General features: G+C 38.0%; 1 protein-coding gene across 2 annotated transcripts in view; it reads left to right on the plus strand.

Moving 5' to 3' along the window:
* Positions 1 to 25,280, plus strand: part of LOC150086959 (uncharacterized) — a 227,765-nt gene that overhangs the window by 183,776 nt on the left and 18,709 nt on the right. For both annotated transcript variants that reach the window (XM_090372847.1, XM_090372848.1), the window contains one exon: positions 1,809 to 1,938. In XM_090372847.1, coding sequence (XP_090228973.1) covers positions 1,809 to 1,938 — 130 coding nt within the window. The remainder of the gene's footprint in view (positions 1 to 1,808; positions 1,939 to 25,280) is intronic.

Below are 25,280 nucleotides of genomic sequence, written 5' to 3' on the forward strand. Positions count from 1 at the left end.
TTGGCATGAGAAGTGTGCCAAATGTAGCGGCAGTCCAGTCGTTAAAAGTTCTTCTCTCCCGTATTACTTTTATTGTCTGTGTTATCAAGTCTTTTTATATTCTTTAATTTAGAAATTACAGCCATGTTATATTCCTACTTCATTTAACGACGTTGTCTCTTTCCCTCTAGGATTTTCCCTGCAAGGTCATTCATTGTACATGATGCCTCAGACTAATTTGCAGAAAATTCGGCACTTAGCAATAATACGAATCCCTTCTGACAAGTCCCCATCCCTGAAGTGGATATATTATTATTATTTTTTTATTTCAGGTTTCTCCTCTAATGATATTGATTCATTTGGGGACTGATCCTGCTGGTGTTGCTAGGTTGGGTACTGGTAGTACAAGTTATTAATTTTATATTTATTTATTATTTTCTTTCCTTTTTTTTAGTAAGCCAGTATGTGCACAGTTGTGGTTCTCCTCCTTATAGCATAAATGGATACTGGGAAGCAGCCTTCCTGATAGCAAAGGTGCCAAAAACAACTAAACAGCATACATACTGAACAAACATAACATTTCACTCATTTCTGGATATTTTACAGAGTTCTGTATTAGCACAGTGTACCATGGTGAAGTTGAACTTGTGTTCAGGGGATGCTCTACATAAGACACTACATACATTCCCTCTCGTAGCCACTGGGAGGCCAGTTTTTTCACAGTTTTTGTAAATATTTTTGTTTTCTGAGGACAAAACCAGTAATTAACTCTATCAGAAAACATAATTTTTTTTTTTAAGTTGCCTCCAGAGCAGTGGCTTCAATTGATATTGACTGTAGGTTATTCCAGTTATATTTTTAAGTATGATTTTGGGCTTTTATGTTTTTCATGGAGAAGATCCTCCTGCATTGTTCCTTTATTTTTGTGCTATTTTCCTTGATACAGCAGCTGTTCATTCATTTGCAAAGATACATTGAGAGTTAATGGACTGTGGTCAAAATTGAATTTAATGTGGTTGATAACCAACTTAATGCATTATGGTAAAGCAGGTCTAAAGTCTTGTCCCCCTGCCCCTTCCTTCAGCTGGAATATTAAGTTCTTTTAAGTTAACACTCCACACTTTTCTCATACCTAGCTTCTCTGTGCTTTGGCATTGGCATATTAAAATATCTAGCAATTATTATGTCTACATTTGGATTTCACTTCACAGCTAGCCAAATGAAAAGTTCACATCAGGTGTTTTTGCACAATCTGGAGGGAGATTATTACATACTTGTATTTTGTTTGGATGGGGGAGCTTCTAAGAGTTTTCTGAACTGGATAGTTTCTCCTTTGTTTCTCCTTCATGGACCATATTTTGTAGTGTACAACTTTATTCCCCCCCCCATAAACACTTTCAGTCAGTGGCATTTAGCTAATTTGTCACGTGATCTCTTATCCTGTAGCCAGGTTTCAACCAAGCATATGATGTTTAGGTTATCCTGTCATAATGGATTGTAGAGCATACAGCTTGTTTGTCATGCTCCTCACATTTTGTTTGGAGCAGGTTATAGTTTGCTTTATTTCATCAACAGCAAAGAGTGAAGGAGGATGACGGTTGGTGCTCAAATTCTTGTTGTGGTGGTGGGCAGACAGAATTTGTAGTTTTGTCCTGTGTAGAACTACACATCCTGTTGAATACAGGTAATCCAAAATAACTTCCTTTGCATTTATTAAAGAAAATGCTGACTACTCATTGCGGTTTAAATTTAACACCTAAAGGTGGTTAATGTTAAGTTACTTATTGTGAAAATAACCCTCTAATAATCATTTATTTTAATTTTTACAGGCAGCAGCGAGCTCGAATTCATGGTCTTTCCCAGCCAGACCTTCGCATTCTAATAAATGGAGATAAACTGATAGAATGTGACACTTCTTCAATAGAGTCAGTATCAGTGCCAAAAGTTGAAAATTCAAAGGTAATTTTCTAAACAAATAAACAAACAAAAAAAAAAAAAAAAATACACACACACACACACACACACACACACACACACACACACACACACACACACACACACACACACACACACACACACACACAGGGTTGATTCACTATCGGTGCAACAAACTTGCAGGAGGTGTAGGGGGCACAAAGACGAATCAGAATCACATAGCATTGCAGGGTCCGAAATGCCTTCGTCATGCGGTAGAGGACGTTGAACGGGAGGTCGCGTGAACAGCGATTCTGCCGGAAGTCAGCATTTGCGAACCAGTTCCAGAGGCAGTAGGATGGATGAGTATTCAAACGTTGAACTGGCTGACATGCACCTCGCGTATGGAGCTGCGGACTGTAATGGGCATGCCGCTCTGCGCTTGTACCAGGAACGTTTCCGCACAGGCGTGCTCCTCATCATACGATTTTTGCACGTGTGCACAGAAGGTTACGTGAGACTGGTTGTTTCATGAGAGGTACCATGAATCGAGAGCGAACGACGAGGATGCCAGCCAATGAGGAGAATGTCCTACGTCTTGCAAAAGGCAATCCGAGTACGAGTACTCGAGCGATAGGCCAACGATTGGGTATTTCCCAATCCACTGTATGGAGGATACTGTCAACAAACCAAATGAGTTCATACCATCTGCAACATGTCCAATCATTGGAGCCTGCGGATTATCCACTCCGGAGGACTTTTGCTACTTGGTTTCTTCAATAGAAACGGTTTGCAAATGCTGACTGACTTCCAGCGGGATCGCTGTTCACGTGACCTCCCGTTCAACATCCTCTACTGCATGACAAAGGCATTTTGGACCCTGCAATGCTATGTGATTCTGATTCGTCTTTGTGCTCCCTACACCTTCTGAAGTTTGTCGCACTTGTAGTGAATCACCCTGTATATTTATACAGTATAAGCCTAGATTGTGGTATGCCAATTGCATAATCATTATTCTTACAGGTGCATACAATATATGAATGAAATGGCACAATGCTTAGTCACAGTAGTACATTAGTATTAGCTAGATAGTGAAAGGAGCCAAGGGCTTTTGCTGTGCTATCCAAAAGAAATAAAATAAATAATGAATAAAAATTTAATTTAAAAAATAATAATAAAAATAAAAACACTGTGTGTTTCCCTCATGTAATTTAACTATCGAGTTGACTTTTGAATTTTCCTAGTCTGTCAGCCCCAACTACCCACAGAGGTAACTTATTCCAGTAATGAACAACTACAATCCAGTCGAAATCTTCCCTGTAATTTGAATTTATCACAGCTAGTTCTGTAATCAGGGGCTCACATCTGGTGAGTATGGGCTTGGCACACCCAGGGTCCTGAGCTGGATATCATCATTCGGCTTGGGTAAAGAAAGCCTGCACGAGAACGACGACAAACGTCGGATAACTTATGCGGTAAATTAGTTTGCCGATACGGCACTCTAGCGCTGCTCACTCGGTAAACAGACGGTAGGTGTTATCGGACTGGAGCAAAGTCGAGAACGATATACTGATTGACAGGTAGGCGTGGCAAACAATGAAATGATTGGTGGTGGGCGCGACAGACGACAAGCTACTGTGTAGTCATTGGTTGGCATTATGATGTGTATTTACCAGTAAAGAACGGTGCATAATAGTTTTGTAATAAACGGTGAACAGGTAATAGTAGCGATGAATCTTTTAAAGATGGAAGAAATTTGTAAGGAAAATGAAACGTTGCTTGATTTTTTGATGAAAACTAAATTGATAAGACCGAAATTGTACTGTTTTAAGTGCAATGATGACAGGGAGAAAATTGAGTATACTGAGTTATGCAAAGCCATTAGAAAGAGACTCAGAGAGGACATAAGAAGATTTAACACAAGAAAAGTAGAACAAGCATTAAGGGAAAACAAAGGATTTAAATCAGCAGCCATGAGCAGTAATACAGAAAGACAAATGATACTGAAACTGAAGAATAGCGATGGTGTACTTATAAACAGCAGAGAAGGCATAATTCAAATAGCAGAAGACTACTATAGAGAATTATACAAGGAGCAGGGGAATGATGCCAGCAGTGGGGAAGATGGATTGCAAAGTAGCAACACATACGACATACCCAATATTCTTCCTGATGAGGTAGAACATGCATTGAAGAAAATGAAGAATCAGAAAGCCCTGGGGGAAGATGAAGTTACTGTAGAGTTGTTAAAATTGGGAGGAAGAGACATAACACAAAAACTGGCAAGGCTCTTCACAAAGTGCATTAGAAAAGGGGTGACGCCTAAGCAGTGGAATAATGCAATCATAGTTTTGCTGCATAAGAAAGGAGATAAATCAGAAATTGGAAATTATAGACCAATTAGCTTGTTATCCCACATCTACAAGTTGTTCACAAGGGTCATTACTAACAGATTAGAAAGAATACTGGATGAGAATCAACCGAAAGAGCAAGCTGGCTTTAGGACAGGATTCTCAACTATGGATCACCTTCATGTAATATCACAGCTAATGGAGAAAGCAAATGAATATAAAACACCATTATGCCTGGCATTTGTGGATTATGAAAAGGCATTTGACTCCATACAGCATAAGGCAATGTTTCGGGCACTGGAAAGACAAGGCATTGATACCCCATATATTATGATTTTGAAGAAAATATACGAGAGTGCTACCTCCTTTATTAGACTAGACAAAGACAGTTGGAAATTTAAAATTGAGAAAGGAGTTCGACAAGGAGACACAATATCTCCTAAGCTGTTTACTGCTGCCCTTGAGGAAGCTTTCAGAAGATTAGACTGGTCGCAGAAACGAGTCAATGTGAACGGAGAGTACCTAAACCATTTGCGATTTGCAGATGACATTGTGGTCATAAGCCATGATCCCAAAGAATTAGAGGAAAATCTTAATCAGTTATGCACAGCTAGTAAGGATTTTGGACTAAAGATGAATATGGCTAAAACAAAAGTAATGATGAACAAGTATGCCACAGAAAGAGACATAATGATTGAAGGAGCAGTAATTGAAAAGGTGGAGTCATATACTTATCTGGGACAAGTTATTAGCTGTAATAATGATAAATGGCTGGAAGTCAAGAGAAGAATAAATTTTGGATGGATAGTATTCAGGAAATATAGTCACATACTGAAGAGCAATATCCCAGTTTGTCTGAAACGTAAAATAATGGACCAATGTATACTCCCCACCATGACTTATGGAAGTGAAACTTGGGCACTCACCAAAAGAATGGAAGAGAAGCTGAGAACCACACAGCGAAGAATGGAACGAATCATATTGGGAATAAGACTGTTAGATAAGAAGAGAAACACATGGATTAGGCAACAAACTCAAGTAAAGGACATTCTTATCAAAACTAAAGAACTAAAATGGTCTTGGGCAGGACACATAGCTCGAAGACATGATGACAGATGGACTAAGAAAATAACAGAATGGTATCCAAGAGGAGCTAGAAGAAAACCTGGAAGACAAAGGCGGAGATGGATAGATGAAATTCATGAGTTTTTGGGTAGTAAATGGATGTCCAGTGCTCAAAACAGAAGCAACTGGAAAGTTGCTGGAGAGGCCTTCATCCTGCAGTGGATTGAAAATGGCTGATGATGATGATGATGAAGTGCAATGATTATTTTAAACTAATTGAATCACGAACAGAGTCATGTGGAAAGTTGTGGTTTTGCAAAAAATGTTCTTCACGAGTTTCTTTATTGAAACATAGTTTTATGGAAAATACAAAAGTTTCATTGAAAAAGATAATGTACATTATATACTTTTGGTCAACGTGCACGCCAGTAACTAAGACAGCATTCCATCTGGAAATTTCAAAAGTGACAGCAATTAAGTTTTATAAGAAACTAAGAGATATTTGCGGATTGCAGTTAATAAAAAAACCCATTAAGTTGGGTGGATCGGGGAAAATTGTAGAAGCAGACGAAACTGTACTGGTAAAACCAAAACATCACAGAGGACGAAATTTAACTGCTAAGAAGAAATGGGTGTTTGGTGTGTTCGAAAGAGAATCTAAATTCGTCTTCATGAAATTGATAAAAAATCGGAAAGCAAAAACTCTTTTGCACATTATTAGAAAAGTAGTGAAGAAAAATACTACCATCATAACAGATGAATGGCGTGCATATAGCCGTATTACGGCCTTAGAAAAAAAGAAGTACAAACATTTAACGGTGAAACACAAGGAACATTTTGTAGATCCACATACAGGAGCACATACGAATAATATCGAAGCCCAGTGGAAGAAACTAAAAAGTGTAACTAAAGGAGTAAATGGCAGCTGTAAACATATGTTGATGGGTCACATTAATGAATATATGTGGCGTCAAATTTATGGGAAAAATCATGAAGATACTTTTCACAATATTGTTACTCAAATTGCGAATAGCTATTCAGGTCCAACTGTATGATTTGTACTCATGAATTTTTTTTCTAAGAAAGTTTCGTTCCGTTCATTTTATATTCTTCATTGTGTTTTTTTTTTTTTTTTTTTTCTCATATTAAAAGCAGATTTTTGGAGTTGATGAGTGCTTTTACTGTATTATTGATTTAGGTTTGGTTACGAAAAAAGAAAAGGTTTCTTTGTTTTTCGTTGTATTTCATAACCTGAGCTTAAATGGTAGGTTAGGAAATAAAAGAGAAGGTTTCCTTGTATTTCGCGACCTAAACTTAAACGTTAGGTTGGGAAATAATAGAAAAAGAAAGAAAGATTCTTTATATATACATTATACTGAATAGCTATTAAGGTGCTAATTGACGTTATGATACGTGTGTATCCGCATGAGTGTCTTTAAAAATAAAAGTACATTAATAAAAAAATTAATATTTTATTAATAAACAATTTATGTGCTAGTCCACTCATGATTCTAAAGAAAAAAGGTTAGGTTACCCCCTCCATTTCGGGAGAGGTTCAAGCTCCCATGGGATTCAAGTGGAGGTAACCTGACCTATTTTCACCATTAGGGCATATTATTGAACAAGAAAATAAAAATACGGTCATAAAAAAATTTATTTTTTTATGAATGTATTTCTAAATATGACTGATTCTAAAGAAAAAAGGTTAGGTTACCCCCTCCACTTTGGGAGGGGTTCAAGCTCCCATGGGATTCAAGTCGAGGTAACCTGATCTTTTTTCACCGTTACAGTAAATGTTAGGGCATGTACGATTAGGACAAGTTACCATTAGTGCTGCTACAGTGATACTAAACCGATGTTATCGTGTGTTGTGTTCGCGCACCAATCAGCACGTCGTTTGCCACGCCTACCTGTCAATCAGTATATCGTTCTCGACTTTGCTCCAGACCGTTAACACCTACCGTCTGTTTACCGAGTGAGCAGCGCTAGAGTGCCGTATCGGCAAACTAATTTTCCGCGTAAGTTATCCGACGTTTCTCGTCGTTCTCGTGCAGGCTTTCTTTACCTTCGCCCATCATTCTTCTCTTCCTCTTCCTTGGTGATTCCCTTCTACTTCTGATTCTCTCTCTCTCTCAGGGTAACTCATAAATTTTTTTTTGGCTGGTGCAGCCTCAGGTAAGCCTCAGGCTTCCTTGCACCATATGGCTAATAATAATAATAATAATTTTTCCTTCATTCATTTTATTATAGACCTTGGTGAAGTCTTCTATAATGTGCCTAGTTGCCAAGCGCTGTAGCCAACATATTCAAAGTCTTTCCTTTCATTATGCAGTGGCTGGAACTCCATCCACCCTTAGGTAGTAGTAATCCTACTAGAACATTTTGAACATCAGTCCAGAGCCTGTGTATTGAAGCAAATGAATCCATCATCATTGCTTTGTCAGAAACAGTTGTCTCTACAGTATGCTTTAAAACTGAAATCCCGGACAGACCACCCAGAGCTAAGATTTAGATACTATGGTAGACAAAGGTTACCACATCACTAAGGCAACTCCCTCTGCCCTGGCATGCTTGTGTTTTGGCCTATGACTGCTCCCTTAACAACTGGGAAAATCCCATTTCAATATTCCATCATCTGTCTACCAAGCTGTACATTCTGACTTTGCCAGTCTACACAGGCAGCTCAAAGTTGGAAGTGTTATGGCATCTGATGCTGTCTTCTCAGACACTATATCTGAGCAGATCCCTCCTTCCCCTGAATGCAGAGTTGCATGCTGTAGAGCTAGCCTTGGATCAAATGTGCCATTACCAAAAATGTATTATATACACAGATTCTCTAAGTTCACTGCAGGCTTTTTCAACAATGAGGTAAAACCCTTGTCCATTTCTGTCCCAGGTCCAGCAGCAGCTGTATTATCTTTTGGAATCAGATTTTGATATTCAGTTTTGCTGGATCCCCAGCCACACTGGAATCAGTGGTGGTAGACACCACAGTCAAATCAGCTGTGACCCCAGAATCTTGCCTGTTAGTTCCCTATATAGACTAGCAGCAAATAACACAAAATAAACTGGTTTCCCAATGGCAATGTTAATGGCATGGGCAGGCTGGAAACAAATTATAAGGGATTAAGTCTGTAATCTAACTAAGGCAGTCTAGTCTATGCAGGAATCATAAAGAGAAAGATGTTCTAGCTTGGCTTAACACAGGAGAGTCATCTCACACATTCTTTTCTTTTGAGTGCTGATGACCCTTCTATATGCGAATCTTGTGACATCCTATTAAGCATTAAGCACATCTTTACTGAATGTTTAGATTTTATTGATGAATGCCATAATTAAATTAAAAGGTATAATCAGAAGTGAGTGGTGTTGGGGGGGGAAGATTAGCCATATGCAAAAGCCAATGAAGAAATTATGCTTTATTTTTGACAATATTAGTTTGATTCCAGTCACTGACATTTCTTTTTCATTTATCTCTGGTTTTTTATTTCATAATCAGTTATGGAAATCATTTGATTATGCCCATCACTAGTTTTAGTGCTTTTAATCATCTGATCGAGCGTTATACACAGTCAGATTTTATGTGAAGATAACAATATGTCTGCTGTTTTTCAGTTTTAAATTGTATAACCTTATCAAAATACATTTAAATGCTTTTATTACCTGTTATGTACACTTTTGTTTGTATACTTATTTTATTACAAATTTTTGACACAGTAGCCTATTTTTAGATTATTACTCGTTTTTAGTGTATTTTATATTTGGACCTGGTGCGTCATGGCCTGTGTTGCTCATGCAGCATAAAAAATTAAATCAAGTGAAACCCCATTTGCTAATCTTAGTGGGCAGGTTGTGCCCATCTTTGGATTCTTTCAAGAAGCTAAGTATCTTTTTTTAGGTGTGGTCTCCACACTATGACTACTTATTCCAAGTTGTCTTACAGTGCCTTATACAGTGAGATTACAATATCTCTCTCTCTCTCTCTCTCTACAAGCAAATGTTCGATAAATTAATGATAGGATACCATGGATTGGTATCCTTGCCACCTCAGAGAACTTCATGTCCAACTGTATCATATTTCTGAAATCCTTTTCTTCCTCTACTGTTTTTAATTCAGCTCATCCAAGTATTAAAAGTTATTTTGAGGTTGTCTCCCTTCCCCAAGCATTATACAGTAAATTCTTTGAAATCCAGCCTTCCCAGGGAGTAGAGGTACTGGATTTCAAAATTTTCCAAATTTTAGAGAGGTGTATGTAGTGGTTGAGCAGTTTTAGAAGCACACTTCAGTTAATATCAGAGACCAAAAACTGATCTTATTTACATCAGTAGCCATTTATATTTACTAAAAGATAGTACTATTGGTTAAAATATAAATAACAGTTCAATTTGTTAAATAAAACACAAATGTATAATGGCTAAATGTGATACCAGCTAATTTGCTGTTTAAGACAAGACCAAGAAATTGGATGTTATAACAGATATGTCATGATCACCCAATTTTATTATCCTGTCAGGATATAGGTTATTCTTTCTCCAAAAATGAACAGCAACTGTTTTTTGAGTGGATATATGAAAACCATTTTCAATGCCCAAATTGTAATCCTGTTGATAGTGGCTTGAAGTTGTCACTCAGTCATTCTCATATTTTGTAAGAGATAGGATATGCTCAAGTTATCTACATATTAGCATTGTAAAAACAGTGGGTGGAACCTTCTGAGTTATTGAACTGATTTTTAAAATGAAGATGGTGGCCTTTAAAACTGAAGTCTTTGGTACACTTTCCTCTTTAGTGAATGTGAGAGAGGAGAGATTGCATGTGAACCTGAAAGTTCATTTTTTACAAAGTTTTGAATAAAATTGGGAAGAATTGCCTTTAGTTCTTGTGTATGCAGTTGCTGTTCTTCTTATTCTCCTCTGTACCTATTCCAACAGTTCCACATTCTTAAAATGAGATTTCCATATCTGTATGCAGTACTCAAGGTGCAACCTAACTCTTGCTTTATACAGTGGGATAATCACCTCCTTGATGCCACTGGCAAAATTTCTGTATATTACTGACAGAACTCCTATGAGCAATCCTAGCAGCCTGTTTGCAGTACTCAAAAGAATGTCATGTTGAACTGTCCATATGTTCTAGCAGTTTACATAAACAGTTGGTTAAGGCTATGGATCAATAATGCTTGGGATCTGTGGATCCTTACCTGGTTTTGGAAAGGCTAAGACAACTGCATACACAAGAACTTAAAGGCAATTCTTCCCAGGGGTCTGGAAATTCTACTTCAAGAAATATATGATTGAACAAGAAAAGTAAATGGTCCTTAGCTGTTAGAGAAAGATGCTTTATCATTACCCTTAGGTTTCTTTCATTTTCCACTAATTTGACCACCCAGTTAGTATGTTATTTTGGGATTGCTGCCACCCAGATATATTACATTGCATTTATCCATGTTAAAATTTAATTTGCCACTTCCCCGCCAATTTACCCTAAGTTTTCTAGGTCTTGTAATAGCAGTAGTATGCTTTGATTCCTGCCATTAACCCATCACACTTGTCAGACAAGACTGTCCATATAGCTGCATTCCTGTCAAGATGATCCTGCAATACTTTGAAATCCTTTTTTAAATGCTGCATTCTGCAGGGGGGGGGAGGGGTTGACTTGATATGATGTTGCTCAGAAAAACTGCTGCAGTTCCTACAGACGATTCAGATTTTGAACCATCAGTGTAAATAGGTAAGGAGTCCGTGAATTAACTTGATTGGCAGCATGGAGTTTTTGATAGACTACTAGTGATGCATTTTCCTCACCCAACTCTGAAGGGAAAAGTTATAAACTGGAGAATGAATATGCCACAAAGACAAGGGCTGTGCAGATGAGGATGCAACATGGTCTGTAATTTTATCTAAAATTATGAAGGAGCCCCTTGAACTCAAATGCCAAATGGTTGGTTAACCCTAGGATGACCATCATAAAGATTTTTAAAGCATGGTTCAAATACTGTTGACCTTGTGGGTTGGTCTGGCCATTTCAGATTTCACTTTCATTGCATATTGTAATACATGTTGCATATTTTCTCTGTACAGCAACGTGATAGGGATGGTTCATTTGTGAAATGTACAAACTTTGAAATGGAGATGTCTGAAAGGCACCAGTATCAGTATGGATTCTGTAATGATAAATTGGATCAAGCCATTGAAGGGTACTTTCTCTGGTCAAAACCTCAGCACCATAATCCAGTTTACCACGAACAAGTGTATGGTACAAATGGATGGAGCAGAGTGCAGTGGTCTGTTCCCCAATTAATAATGGATAGAGAATGGAATATATTAATATTCCTTATGCATTTTGTCAGTAACTGACTAATGTGCTTCCTATAAAGAAAGGTTCAGGAGAATTTAGCTTCTGTTCTAAGTGGGATGGCTTTCCAATCTAACTTGAGATCAGGATGCAAATTCTGCTTCTGACAGAAGTGGATGCATACAGTCTTTTCTGATGAAATTTCTGAATCAATTGACTAATGTCCATTTATTAAGATGGTTTATAGCTCTTTGAAGCTGCCTTTTAGTTACTCCCATGTTGCATGAATGGCAAACGATGCTGAAGTTACCAATATAAAGAGCATTGAAAATCACTGGTAGAAGGTGGTCTGTGATGGTGTTTATCCTGACAGAAAAGAGTGACTTAAAATGGATCCTTTGGGAACTCCTTCCACATGACGGAAAAGGTGAGAAAGGGAGGACTTGACCTGAACATGAAATGCCTGGTCTGATAAAAAGTTCTTTATAAAATGGAGAGATTTCACTCAGACCAAACTTACAGAGATCTTCTAAAATGCCATATCTCCAGCTGTATCATATGCTTTCATGTCAAATCAAATCAATACCAGATGTTCTGATTTCAGAAAGGCATCATGGATATATGTTTCAAGTCTAATTAGGTGATGCAAAGTAGACCCATTCAAAACTCACATTGTGTTTTGGGAAGCAGCTTGTTTTCTTCCAAGTAAGATACAGTTGAGCATTTAACCATATGTTCTAGCAGTTTACATAAACAGTTGGTCAAGGCTATGGGTCAATAATGCTTGGGATCTGTGGATCCTTACCTGGTTTTGAAAAGGCTAAGACAACTGATTTATGCCAGGGGTCTGGAAATTCTCCTTCAAGAAATATATGATTGAACATGAAAAGTAAATGGTCCTTAGCTGTTAGAGAAAGATGCTTTATCATTTTGTAGTGGATGTTGTCTGGTCTAACTGCTCTTGCCATGAAAAGAGAAAAGGTCATCTCTAGTCCTCCTTTACTAAAAGGCTGATTATGCTTCAGACACCTTTTGAAGCAAAATTGATCCCTTTCTTTGATAGTCAGAAAAACTGGAGTATAAGACATTCTTTCTGAAATACATGCAAAAATCCCACCTTGAAATCTCACACAGTTTGGTTTCATGGTTGGACATATGCTGTCATAATCTTTAGCACCACACTGAAGGCAGATGAGAGTTCCATGACAGGCCATATGCGAATGTCTGTATTTCTGACATTTAAAACACCAAATTGGATTTGATATGTGAGCTCTCACTGTGCAGTGAATATAACTAGCTGTGTTGGAGTTGGATGATGATGTTTATTGGAACCAGATTTCCATCCCTGCACATGAATATTCTTTCTGCTCTGCTATTCCTTGAGATTTTAGTTCACTGCACATTTCCTTGCATAAGACATCTAGGAGGTTCCACTTTGAGGTGATGCCTTGTGGTGAATTAAGTGTTTTGTGTGGCATTACAGTAACAGATTTTCTTCCAATAGCATTTGGTTGGAGAAGACGCTTTGAGTGTGTTTTGTTTCATTCAAGAGATCTGAATGAAGTCTATTTATTGCCTTGGGAGAACAACCTTATTAGCTCATCACAATGAGGATTTCATACTGATAGATCAACTTTAGACCTCTTGATTCAAACAGAAACTCAGATTCGTAATGAATTTGTAAAAACTGCAGTTTATTTAGACATTGAGAAAGCTTTTAACACAGCTTGCTGTTATGGAATTCTGCACTATCTACACACATTAGGCCTACGGGGCAAACTCCCAAAGTTCACACAGAACTTCCTGAAGCAGCGGTCTTTCAGGTGTACATTCATCGTTTCTGGCAACTTCATCCAAGAAGGTGGACTCAGTTTTAAGTGCCATCCTCTTAATTTTTATAATAGAATCAATAACTAAGACTATTTCAACCACTGCTTTTACTACTTTATAAATAAATAAATAAATTTTCTGTTTATACTCCGGGACGACCAAACAGTCAGAGGAGTTAACAACATAGACAGAATACAAGAAACAGCACCGTATTCAGCAGTCACGGGCTTGAACCCCAGTCACTCAAGGCACGTGTACTTATGCACCCGAGCGCCTGACCACTAGGCTACGGCGTGACTAGCATATTTGGCCACTCAAAACATGAGAATGATTGAGATACAACTTCAAGGTATTCTTAACAGGACTGAAGATAACAGTTTTGGCATATCACCTGAAAATTACTTGAAACAGGTGGTTTTAAGCTGTTTGTTATGGTCAAGAAAGGTCAATTTTTTTTATCTAAGCCAAGAAATCAGACAGCAGACATAATATGATGTGATTACCCAGCTTTAGAACTTTGTCAGGATGGAGGTTATGTCTTATACAGAAATGAACTGCAACTGTTTTTTCAGATGATATAGTGTTGATTGTCAAGTCAACACTATGCAGAGGGGTGCTGACTATCATACTCTTCTTCATTTATATCATGCTATAGTATGATCACGGGTAGATTATGGATCTCAAGTTTACAACTCTGCTAAACCCAGCACCTTGAGGTGGTTAGACCCAATACATCACAGAGGCCTATACATTGCTCTTGGAGCCTACTGCACATCTCCAGTCAAAAGTCTTTAAGATGATGACAAATTTACAACTAAATTGTGCTATCAAAATCATAAAGTCAACTGATGCATCCAGCTTGGAGGTATCTATTTACTCCAGATTTACTGCTGACCCACACTTCGTTTTTTCCATCATTTACTAGTGACGAATTATGGGTGTATGGCTATGACCTGGAAACAAAAGCCCACTCCTCTCAGGGGGAAGATGCTGTCTTCTTCAAAGTCAAAAAAAAAAAAAAAAAGCATGTCAGTCACAAAGTCAATCTTGATCAAATGTGAAGATCATGCTTATGTTTTTAACTTGTAAGGCATTGTTCTTTATGAATTTGCCATGCATGATTAAACGGTGAATAGAAATATAAAATAGTCCTACTGTGATTGTGCAATGCTGTTTGGAGAAAACAGTGGAAAAGTGGGCTTCAGGGAATTACCATTTCCATTGGGACTGTGGGATCATTGAAAGAAAAGCACACACTGTGCTTTTCTTTCAATAATTTTTTTGTGAAGCACTCCATCAGTGTAGTTCTCCATGTGCCACTCACCAGATTTTTATTTTTTTTTTAAATTTTTTTGTTCCCCAAGCTCTCTTGAAAGGTTACAGATTTGCAAAGGTTGAGGAAATCATTCAGAAATTGATACAGCAGCTATTAGCAATTTAAAATAAGCCTAACATGAATGCTTATAGAAGGCTGTTTTGTCTTATATCTCGCAAAAAGGATTCTTCTGCTCCTATGCTTATCTTTGGTGACACTCCGATTTCTAGGCAAGATGATATATCTCTTCTGGGGATTACCCTGACTTTCAATCTCTCTTGGCACAAGCACGTTACAAATATTGCTTCCTCTGCATCTAAAAAACTTGGTTTTCTCTTTCGCTCTCAGTGTTACTTTTTTTCCAAACAGCTGTTCACTCTGTACAAATCGCAAATCTGCCCTACTAGGGAATATTGTTCCCACATCTGGGGCCTCTCTTAGGCTTCTAGATTCCATTCAGAAGAGGGCAGGTAGGTTAATTAATGACTCATCTCTAACAGAGTCTCTCCACTCACTGTCTCATAGACATACTGTTTCTGCTGCATGCCTTTTCTACAGATACTTCAATGGGCACTGTTCTTCTGAATTGGCTTCTATAATTCCTACTCTTTCAAAACAGTCCGAACATGTGCTGCCACCAGCCAACATCCATTTACTGTCCAACTTCAAATTCACAGAATCAACTTTTCATAGGCGCCTCCGTGGTAAGGAGCAGCAGTGCGTAGCACACGCTTCTTGATTAGACCGGGGTTCGAGCCCGTGACCACCAAATATGGAGGATACGGAAAGGTCAGGGAATGACCACCGCATATCCCCGGAGCAATATGGCCTTAGTTGCTAATGCTCCTAAAAAACCAAATAACAACAACAACCAACTATTCTCTTCCCCGTTTATTCATTAACAATAACATTTAATTGATTTTTTTTGTGAGATCTTGAGTAGTATCTAAAATTAGTGAATAGAATGGTGCTGAATTAATTTTGAGTGTTAATTCTTTTGTTAATTTGGTACCTAAACATTCTATTAACTCATTTTGGATAGTGGGGCTTAAATAAGTTACTGAACCAGATGGCTTGTTAATAATTTGTTTCATTTTGTCAACATATAAAGAAAGTAAATGAACTCGCGATAAAAAAATTGCTGTTGTAATCTTTCAAAAATCCTTCCCGATGACTGTGAAATGCTAAAAATCTTTTAGTCCACATAAGCACGTTATCTGAAATAACCGTTCTAGTACCATTTTCCAAAACGAGGATCTATATCTTACTTGTTCCTCAAGATCTTTATCGATTGTTGTGTTCTTTTGCCACATTTCACGTATAGCATATGCCTCAATGATGTTGGGAAACACCGAGTTTTTATCTGAAAAGATAGATTTTTTCAATCTCGTAGTCTGGCATGCCACTACGTAAACTCTCAAGCCATTTACGGTCCCAGAACCCCTGTGCATGATCTGTGATGATGCACAGAACCCGGAAATTTTCCCGGAGGATGCTGTCATCACAGATCATGCACAGGGGTTCTGGGACCGTAAATGGCTTGAGAGTTTACGTATTGGGGAAACTATACTATTAATAGGGATAGGGGTGTACGTCTACACCCCCTCCTGGAAACCGTCGTCCTTGGATGTGATGAACGGTTTCAGCTAGCGCGCTTCCGAGCCATTTCTGGTCCTGGTGTGCAAATGGAAAGTTCCAACCGTGGAACCATGTGATTGTGCCATGGACTTGCTATTTAAGGATGTGCCGCACAGTAGACATATGCTGCTGAGGAAGGAGACTGCTGCCTCCGAAAGCTACAGCAAATTTTATCACTTTTAGTTTCTAGGTTTTTAGTATATTTTATCAGTCTTATTTTTAATTTTTATTGTAAATATATATTTTATGCTTATTGTATTGTAAATAAAGTTTTTAGTTACAGTATTCAATTTATTTATCTTCTAGCTGGTGTGAAGCTTAATCATCAACATATACTCAGGGTAGTGGAGAATGAAAAAGATGTGGGGGGGGTCATTGTGCAGATAGACATTAATTAATTTTCTGAGTAGTGCAGACATGCTGCCAGACAGCTCAAGTAATTTTGTCAATGATATACAAAAACTGCTAGCAGGGATAATGAGGTGATTATCCTTTTGTATAAAGCCATGGTTAGGCCAGATCTTGAGTACATATAAGAATTCCTTATATTCCTTATGGTTAGGCCACATCTTGAGTATATATAAGAATTCCTTCTTTATTCTGGAGGTCTCACTTTAAGAAGGACGTAGGTCTGCTGGAATGCGTGCTGAGAAGGGCAACCAGACTGGTGAAGGGAACAAAAGGGCACTCTTACCTAGGAAAGGCTTCAGTTTTGCAAATTGCAGAATCTTGAGACTAGGCACCTGTGGGGAGACCTGAATGAGGTATTTATCCCCTCTGGTGTGTATGGGCTAGGCACACCCAAGGTCCTGAGCTGGATATTATCTTTCTTGGTGATTCCCTTCTACTTCTCCTCTCTCTCTCTCAGGGTAACTCAGAAATTTAATTTAGCTGGTGCAGCATAAGCCTCAGGCTTCCTTGCACTATATGGCTAATAATAATAATAATAATAATAAGAATAAAGCCTTGAATGGATTGAGTAAGTTGAACATTAATGGCATTCTTCCACTTGCTGAGAGGGCATAAATTCAAGTCAAGGAAGGATGGTTGCAGGATAGATGTGTGGAAATTTGCTTTCAGCCAGTCAGTGGTTGATTGTTGGAACAGGTTTTCATCTGTTATCATGGAAGTGGATGTGTTGAATAAATTCATGGAAGAACTAGACAGAGTTTGGAGGGCATGGATGGGCGAACTAGGTTTTTTTTTTTGGTTGATGCTATATAAACTTGCTTTTTTGTATCATTTGCCATTACTAGTACTACAGTATAGAGCTCTTTCTTTGACATGTACATGTGATAAATGCAGAATTGTTATTGATGCAGTCTAGATATCCAGACTTACCTTGTGGTAAGTCTGGATAACTAGGTGGTCTTTTCTGACAAAAGCATTTTTTATGTTCGATTCTGCTTTAGTCATCATATCCAATGCAGATATTTTGCCGAAAGCCGTACTGATTTTTATGCAAGATGTTATGTGACTCCAAAAACCAGGTGAGGCATTTGAGGACCAATTTCTCCAGTGTTTTCCCTAAACAACTAGTTAAGGAAATCGTATGATAATTTACCAGATCAGTGAAATCTTTTCCTGGTTTAGGGATGGCTAATACAAGTGAATGTGTCCAAGAGCGAGGATAAACATGCTCTTGAAAAATTCTGTTAAAAAACATCAGCAGAGTTTGTAAGTCTGTGTCATTCAGGTGTTTTAGCATAATGTAAAATATACCATCAGGGCCAGCCGCACTATTGGTGCTCTTTTAAGAGATTCCTTTAACTTGGATATTGTAAAAGGCTGATTATATGGAAGAGAGAGAGAGGCTGGTGTTGAAATTTAACTTCTGCCTTTCTGCTGCATTTTTAATTCGTTGGAATGGAGCATCATATGAGCTTGCTGCTGAAATTTTGGAAAAAGCATTTGCTATGTCTTTGGGGGAAGATAATTCCTGACCATTACAGATCAATATAGGAGAGGATAACAATGGATATTTGCCATTCAGAAGTTGGATTTTCCTCCAGATTAATCTAGTATTGGTGTTTTTTGTAATAGTGGATGCAAACTGAATCCAGGAATCTTTTTTGGCCTTTTTTCTTATTTGTTGTGCTTTAGCATTGAGTTTCTTCTAGTTTATAAAGTTATTAGTAGTGGGATGCTTGCGGAAAATATTCCAAGCTTTATTCTTTTCTTTTTTCGCTATATTACATTCACCATTCCACCAGTAGTTTTTACACCTATGTGGACAAGTTGACGACTGAGGAATAGCTTTTTCAGCTGCTGCTAGTATCTGTTTAGTGATATGGTCAGAAGCTTCATCTACTGACTGATTCTGAATGAAGATTTTATCTAAAGCTGTATGTAAGGAAAGTTTTATCCAATTTGCCTTTGCAAATTTCTGGATTGGAGAAGATTTAGCATTAGTAGAGGCATATGATGCAAGAAAGCAAGCTTATACAGCATCAGCCAAAAAAAAAAAAAAAACACACACACACACACACACACACACACACACACACACACACACACACACACACACACACACACACACACACACACACACACACACACACACACACAACCACTACTCCCATTCCACCCCTCTGTTCGTTCGAAATACCTGTCCAGCTGAGCCTTAAATTCGTTTAGCCTATCAACTTCAACAACAAGTGATGGAAGTCTATTCCACAAACCAACTGCCCGCTGGCTAAAGGCAAATTTCTGCACATCTATCCGACATCCGTCCTTCCTCAATTTGAATTTATGCCCTCTCAGGTGATTATTCTGAGCAAGAGGCAGAATCCCATCAGCATTGAGCATGCTCAAGCCATTCAAGGCTTTATACACCTCTATCAGATCACCTCGCCGATGCCTAGTCTCCAGACACTGTAATTTGCAAACCTTAAGCCCTTCTTCGTAAGAGCAACCTGTTGTTCCATTCACAAATCTTGTTGCCCTTCTCTGTACTCGTTCTAGCAGCTCTACATCCTTCTTGAAATGAGGCCTCCAGACCTGTATACAGTACTCAAGGTGTGGCCTGACCAATGCCTTATACAAGGGAATAATCACATCCCTATCCCTGCTAGAAAAATTCCTGTATATCATTGACAAGACACCATGAGCTACTCTTGCAGCTCGTCTGCACTGCTCAGAGAACTTCATATCTGCCTGCACAATTACCCCCCAGGTCCTTTTCATTCTCTACCACTGTCAGCGTAGTACCACAGAGTTGATACGGGGTTATTGTTTCCCATATGTAGTACTTTACATTTGTCAATGTTAAACTTCATTTGCCACCTCTCAGCCCATCTGCTCAACCTTTCCAGATCCTGTTGCAGCAGCATAGCATCCTTAACAACCCTGCCAACCTTTGTATCGTCTGCAAACTTGGACATTAAGCTTGATATACCATCATCAATATCATTTATAAATACAGAAAACAACAATGGACCCAACACTGAACCGTGAGGAACTCCACTAATAACATTAGTCCACGTTGAGCAGTGTCCATTGATTATCACTCTCTGTCTTCTGCCACTCAACCATCCCTTTATCCATAGCAATTTGCCTACAATGCCACACTGCTCCAATTTGTGCAGCAGTCTTCTATGCACACCAGTATCAAAAGCCTTTGTAAGATCCAAATATATAATATCAAAGTTATTCCCTGCATCCAGTTCTTTTGTGACTACATCATAGTATCCAATCAAATTGGTCAGACAAGACCTGCCCTTAACAAAACCATGCTGTGTCTGAGCTATAACTGAATTCTTGTCTAGATGATCCTGCAGTGCTTCTTTAACCAGTGCCTCCATTAATTTTGCTGGAACCGAAGTTAAACTAACAGGTCTATAATTACTTGGTCAGCCTTTGATCTTCCTTTGTGAATTGGGGTCACATTTGCACATCTCCAGTCTATGGGTACCTCCCCTGAGTCCAAAGAAGCTCTCATAATTATGGTTAGGGGTTTGCTTACTTCCTTTGCTGCTTCCTTTAATATAGCTGGATAGATCCCATCCACCCCGGGTGCCTTTTTTATGTTTATCCTCAACAATTTCTCCTCCACTTTCCTCTCAGTTATTAGAAAATCATCTAGCTCACTGCCAATGTTTACTTCACCTACGACATTCCCCTTCCTGAATAACTCCTCATGTGTGAATGTAGATGCAAAATACTTGTTTAGATTGTTAGCCGCCTGAGCAGGATCCTCAACTGTTGAACCATCAACATCCAGTGGACCAATCTGATTCATCCCTTTCCTTCTTGAGTTTAAATAGGTAAAGAACTCTTTTCTGTTTTTCTTTGCATCCTTTGCCAAGGATTTCTCATAATCTGCCTTTGCCTGCCTAATCTCCTTTGTGACTTGGTTACAGACCAACTTATATCTATCATAGGCTTCCGTGTCACCCATTAATTTGTATGTATCCCATGCATTTTTCTTCTCTGCCATATGTCTCATCAGTTCATCTGACAACCATTTAGGCCTGAACCTTGAACAATATTTCTTGGTTGGTATGTAAAGTATGTAAGTTGGTATGTAAAGCCTGGTAGCTTCAAAAAGATAGTTTGAATTTTACAAGTAATTGGAAGATGATTGCTATTATGTGGATTATCCAATACTGTGCAATATATACTTGGGTACAGAGCAGATAGATAGATCTATGGCAGAAGTATTTACTGTGGGCAAATGCACATGGGTATGTGCATCTGTTTTCGGCAGAGTTATATTATGAGTATCCAGTAATGTTTCTATTAGCTGCCCTCTTTTATCCATATGTAAACAACCCCATAATGGGTGGTGTCCATTAAAGTCGCCCATCAAACAAATAGGAGATACTGCTATGTCTTTGGGGCAAGGAGCTCATCAAAGCTCATCTAGGCAAGGAGCTCATCAAAGCTCATCTAGGCAAGGAGCTCATCAAAGCTCATCTAGGCAAGGAGCTCATCAAAGCTCATCTAGGCAAGGAGCTCATCAAAGCTCATCTAGGCAAGGAGCTCATCAAAGTGTTTGAGTACATACGTGGTTGGGTGGAAGATAAATAGAAACAAGAGATAAAATTATTCCAAGTTCTATTAATACAGCAACAAATTCTAAATTAGTTTTTAAGGGGATTTGCCTAGATGGATTGGTGGATGCTAAAACCGCTACACCTCCATGGGCTGCAGTTGCTGCATTCCTGTCATGCCTGTACAAAGTATATTTCTTTATTGGTGGGGGGGGGGGCATTTGTGGAGTTAAATATGTTTGCTGTAAACAAATGCCTGCTGGATTGAAATCTCGGATTAGGTCATAGAGCTCATCTGTGTTAGTACGTATTCTTTGACAATTCCACTGTAAAATGCACTGCATTGTTTAGTTTTAGTGGTAGGATGATCCGGTTGCTTTTTAGAGTTAGTAGGCTTATAGCTATCTATTTTAATTGTATCTTTTTAGGAAAGGTAGGCCATCCAGTGTATATCTTCTTCAGCATAAATTTCTAATATGGTTCTTCTTGAGTTTTGTCATCTATATCCATTTCCGCAGTATTAGTTTGGCTCTTAGTATAAGATTCATCTTTTGCCATCCTGGTCTCACTTTGGGACTTGATGCCACTAGTAGAGGGGATAGAAATTGGGGTATTACAAGTCTGGTCTCTGTTGTTTTGCTTAAAAGATGCATTAGGAACTGAAAGCTGAGCCCTAGCCCATTCAGCAAGTGATAATGTTAGCATATGTATGTGCTGGAGTATCTTTCAGTATTTGTCGTCTTGCTTCCTGATAGATCAATTTTTGTTCAACTTTAAATTTCTGTATTTTTTCCCCCAAGTTTCCATAACTCGCAATTTTTAGAATATGCAGGAGGATCTTCCTTGCAGTTAGGGCAAACTGGAGATGTTGCAGTACAGTCTGTCTGAGTGTAATCCTGTGATCCACATTTTGGGCATTTTGTGTTTCCTCAACGTGTCTGAATTTCTGACACTTATAGCACTGTATTGGGGCGCCTCCGTAGCCAGGTGGGTAGGAGCAGCAGTGCATAACACACGCTTCTTGATTAGACCAGGGTTCAAGACCGTGAACACCAAATACGGAGGATGCGGAAAGGTCAGGAAATGACCACCGCATATCCCAGAGCAATATGGCCTTAGTTGCTAATGCTCCTAAAAACCAAATAACAACAACAATTGGATTTGGAATATAGGGGTGGATATGGCAATTTAGATAACCAGCTTTATCAGTATTTGGTAAGTGTGGAGTACTGAATGTGAGTACAGGTTGGAATGAGATTGCCATCCCTACGAGTCAGAATTTTCTAAGCTTGTATGACCTTTTGATCTTTTAGTTCTTGTACAAGCTCCTCTTTGTTACATTCAGTAGATGCCACTCAGAGACAACACCTTAGGAACTATTTAAGGTTGTGTGGGGAGAGATTTTAACAGGAATTTCACCAAATGTTGTCGCCTTTAACAATAATTCTGAATGTTTAGACTGTGTAGTTTCCACAAGAAAATCCCCTGACTATAACCTTTTGACCATTTTAGGTGATCCAGCAGCATTTTCTAAATATCTCTGTATTATAAATGGAGAGAGTTTGCTCACTGATTGACTAGTTAAGGAATGGATAATCATGAAAGTTGGATACTCAGGTTGGTGATTGTCTTTTTCTAAGTGCTTATGTTGCACATTACCTTCATTAGAATTATACCAATCTATGGTATTTGAGTTCGACTCTAATGCGGGATAATTTTCTTTATCCATGTTGGCTCCTTTTTGCCCTGGGGGATTAGCTTTTCCACTCAGGTTACCAACCCTGCCACAGGGACGCAGGAGCAGTGCCACATCATAAGGAGTTAGTACGGTTAGTATATATTAAAGAAAAAGGTACTTTCCTTTTTCTGGCTCTTTTTCTATACTTTTAAAAAGTAGAGCTAATTAACAGAAAGACTTTTAAAACAAAATATAGAAGGAAAAACTCAATCGCACTAGAACAATTTGCTTGGTCCCCGGGGCTGCCACTTTTTGGAATATCGACCAATGCGCCATGCAGAATCTTGGAGATAATAATCAATGTTCATCTAATATGGTATTTAGAAGTATGTGATCTCTTCTCCAGCATTCATTGTGGCTTCTGAAGGAACAGGTCAACTTTGGACCACTGATTAGATTGTAAAGCATCCATTATGCACTTTTGCAACTTGAACTAGATTATAGGTCCGAGATATATGAGCTAGACACAGCATACTCCAACTGCTGGATCTCATCCACTACCAGAGTATCTTGAACATCTGCTGTCCATTATGTGAAAGAAAGTGAAACATCATTATCAATTTGTCAGAAACAGTTGTTTGTACAATACACTTTCAAACTGAAATCCCTGCCAGACCATATTTGAGTCATCTTGGAAAAATTCTATAACACTCATCAGACATTTAGATATTTCAGTGGATAGGGATGGTGTTTCCAAGTGACGAAGGCATGCCTGCATCCTGGCATGCTCAAGTTCAAACCTGAAACTTTTCCCTTAAAAAATGGGAGAAAGCTGACATTTCAATTTCTTTCTACACAGATGGTTCTAAATCAGAAGTATCTGTGGCAGGGGTTCTTAACCTTTTGCTTTAAGCGAGCAAGACATTGCAGCTTACAATACGTGTGAGGACCATATATTAAAATATCAATTTTTTTGCTTAAAGATTAAAAATGCATTTTTTAAATTAATTTTTTAGCTGTAATACTCTACTAGAAAATAAATTTCTCAAAATTTTTTGGCACTAATATCTATTACCTTATCAGTGAGAACCTTAACTTTGAAAAGAAGATGCCAAACCTTTGAAATTAATTTTTCCATTATGAAGAGATAATTGCAAATTTTCTTCTAAATGTGATGTCAACAATCTTATTTTTTTTGATTTTGTTCATTAATGAAAAAGCACTTTCACACATGTATGTTAATCCAAACATAGAGTGTACTTTGAACTCTTCTCTTTGTACTAAAGGAAATTCTTTGCAGTCTTAAGAACCCCAGAATTTTAAAATGGTGTTGGAAAAGACATTTCTTGTGGTGGCTCGTGACTGATGTATGGGAGTGCTGCTTCTTAAAGTGACATTAAATTGTCTTGGTTATAAGACATGTAGATATAGTAATAATAATAAGGAAGTTAAAAATACTACAAAACATTAACTGGACACTCACCATTAACAGACTTTAGTAATCTTGAAATTTTATTTAAAAATAAACTCCATTCTTCAGATTTTATTTGTTGAAAATAGATTAATCACTTTTTTCATTCAAGTTTGGTGCACTGTTGACCAAGCTTTTCTCTATTGAAAGCATTGCTTGAACATGTAGACTTTCCTGATTCACAGTGCTCCTTAAAAATGTTTTTATTCTTTTTATTGTCGAATGGCAGCGTTCGGGCTCTGAAGTAGTCATTGGAATGGCGAAAAGAATTTTTAAAAGTTTTGTAAGTTCACCAAGAACTTCAGCTAGATTATTTTCTGAGATAAATTTCAGCAAATAAATTAATTTATAATAATTGTGTAGATCACATCTGCTATAGAAAACTTGTAATTCCATCAGACGTTTTTCTCTTTCAATCATGGGATATGCCTCAGTAGTCTCCCTTCCCTCTTCCTCATTTTCGTATGAAAAATTACAAAGTTCTTCTTGTTAAACAATTTAGCAGCAATTAATTGCTTTGTAAAAGAAATCTCTCACCTATGTCAACACTTATATAGTCGCATACTTCCTTCATTTCAATCATGAGTGCTTTTGAAGGATTTTCACAGTACTTTTAATTCCTGATTTTTAGAATGGCATTCTTAAAGTTTGCTATATATTCATGTATTTTAAATGCATCAATTTCTTGATGCATTTTCAATTACCAATGTAATCAATGGACACTGCTCATCGTGGACTGATGTTATTAGT

Source organism: Mastigoproctus giganteus, chromosome 4 (genome assembly GCF_048544385.1).
Source record: "Mastigoproctus giganteus isolate SK-2022 chromosome 4, ASM4854438v1, whole genome shotgun sequence".
In the NCBI taxonomy this organism is placed as follows: domain Eukaryota; kingdom Metazoa; phylum Arthropoda; class Arachnida; order Uropygi; family Thelyphonidae; genus Mastigoproctus; species Mastigoproctus giganteus.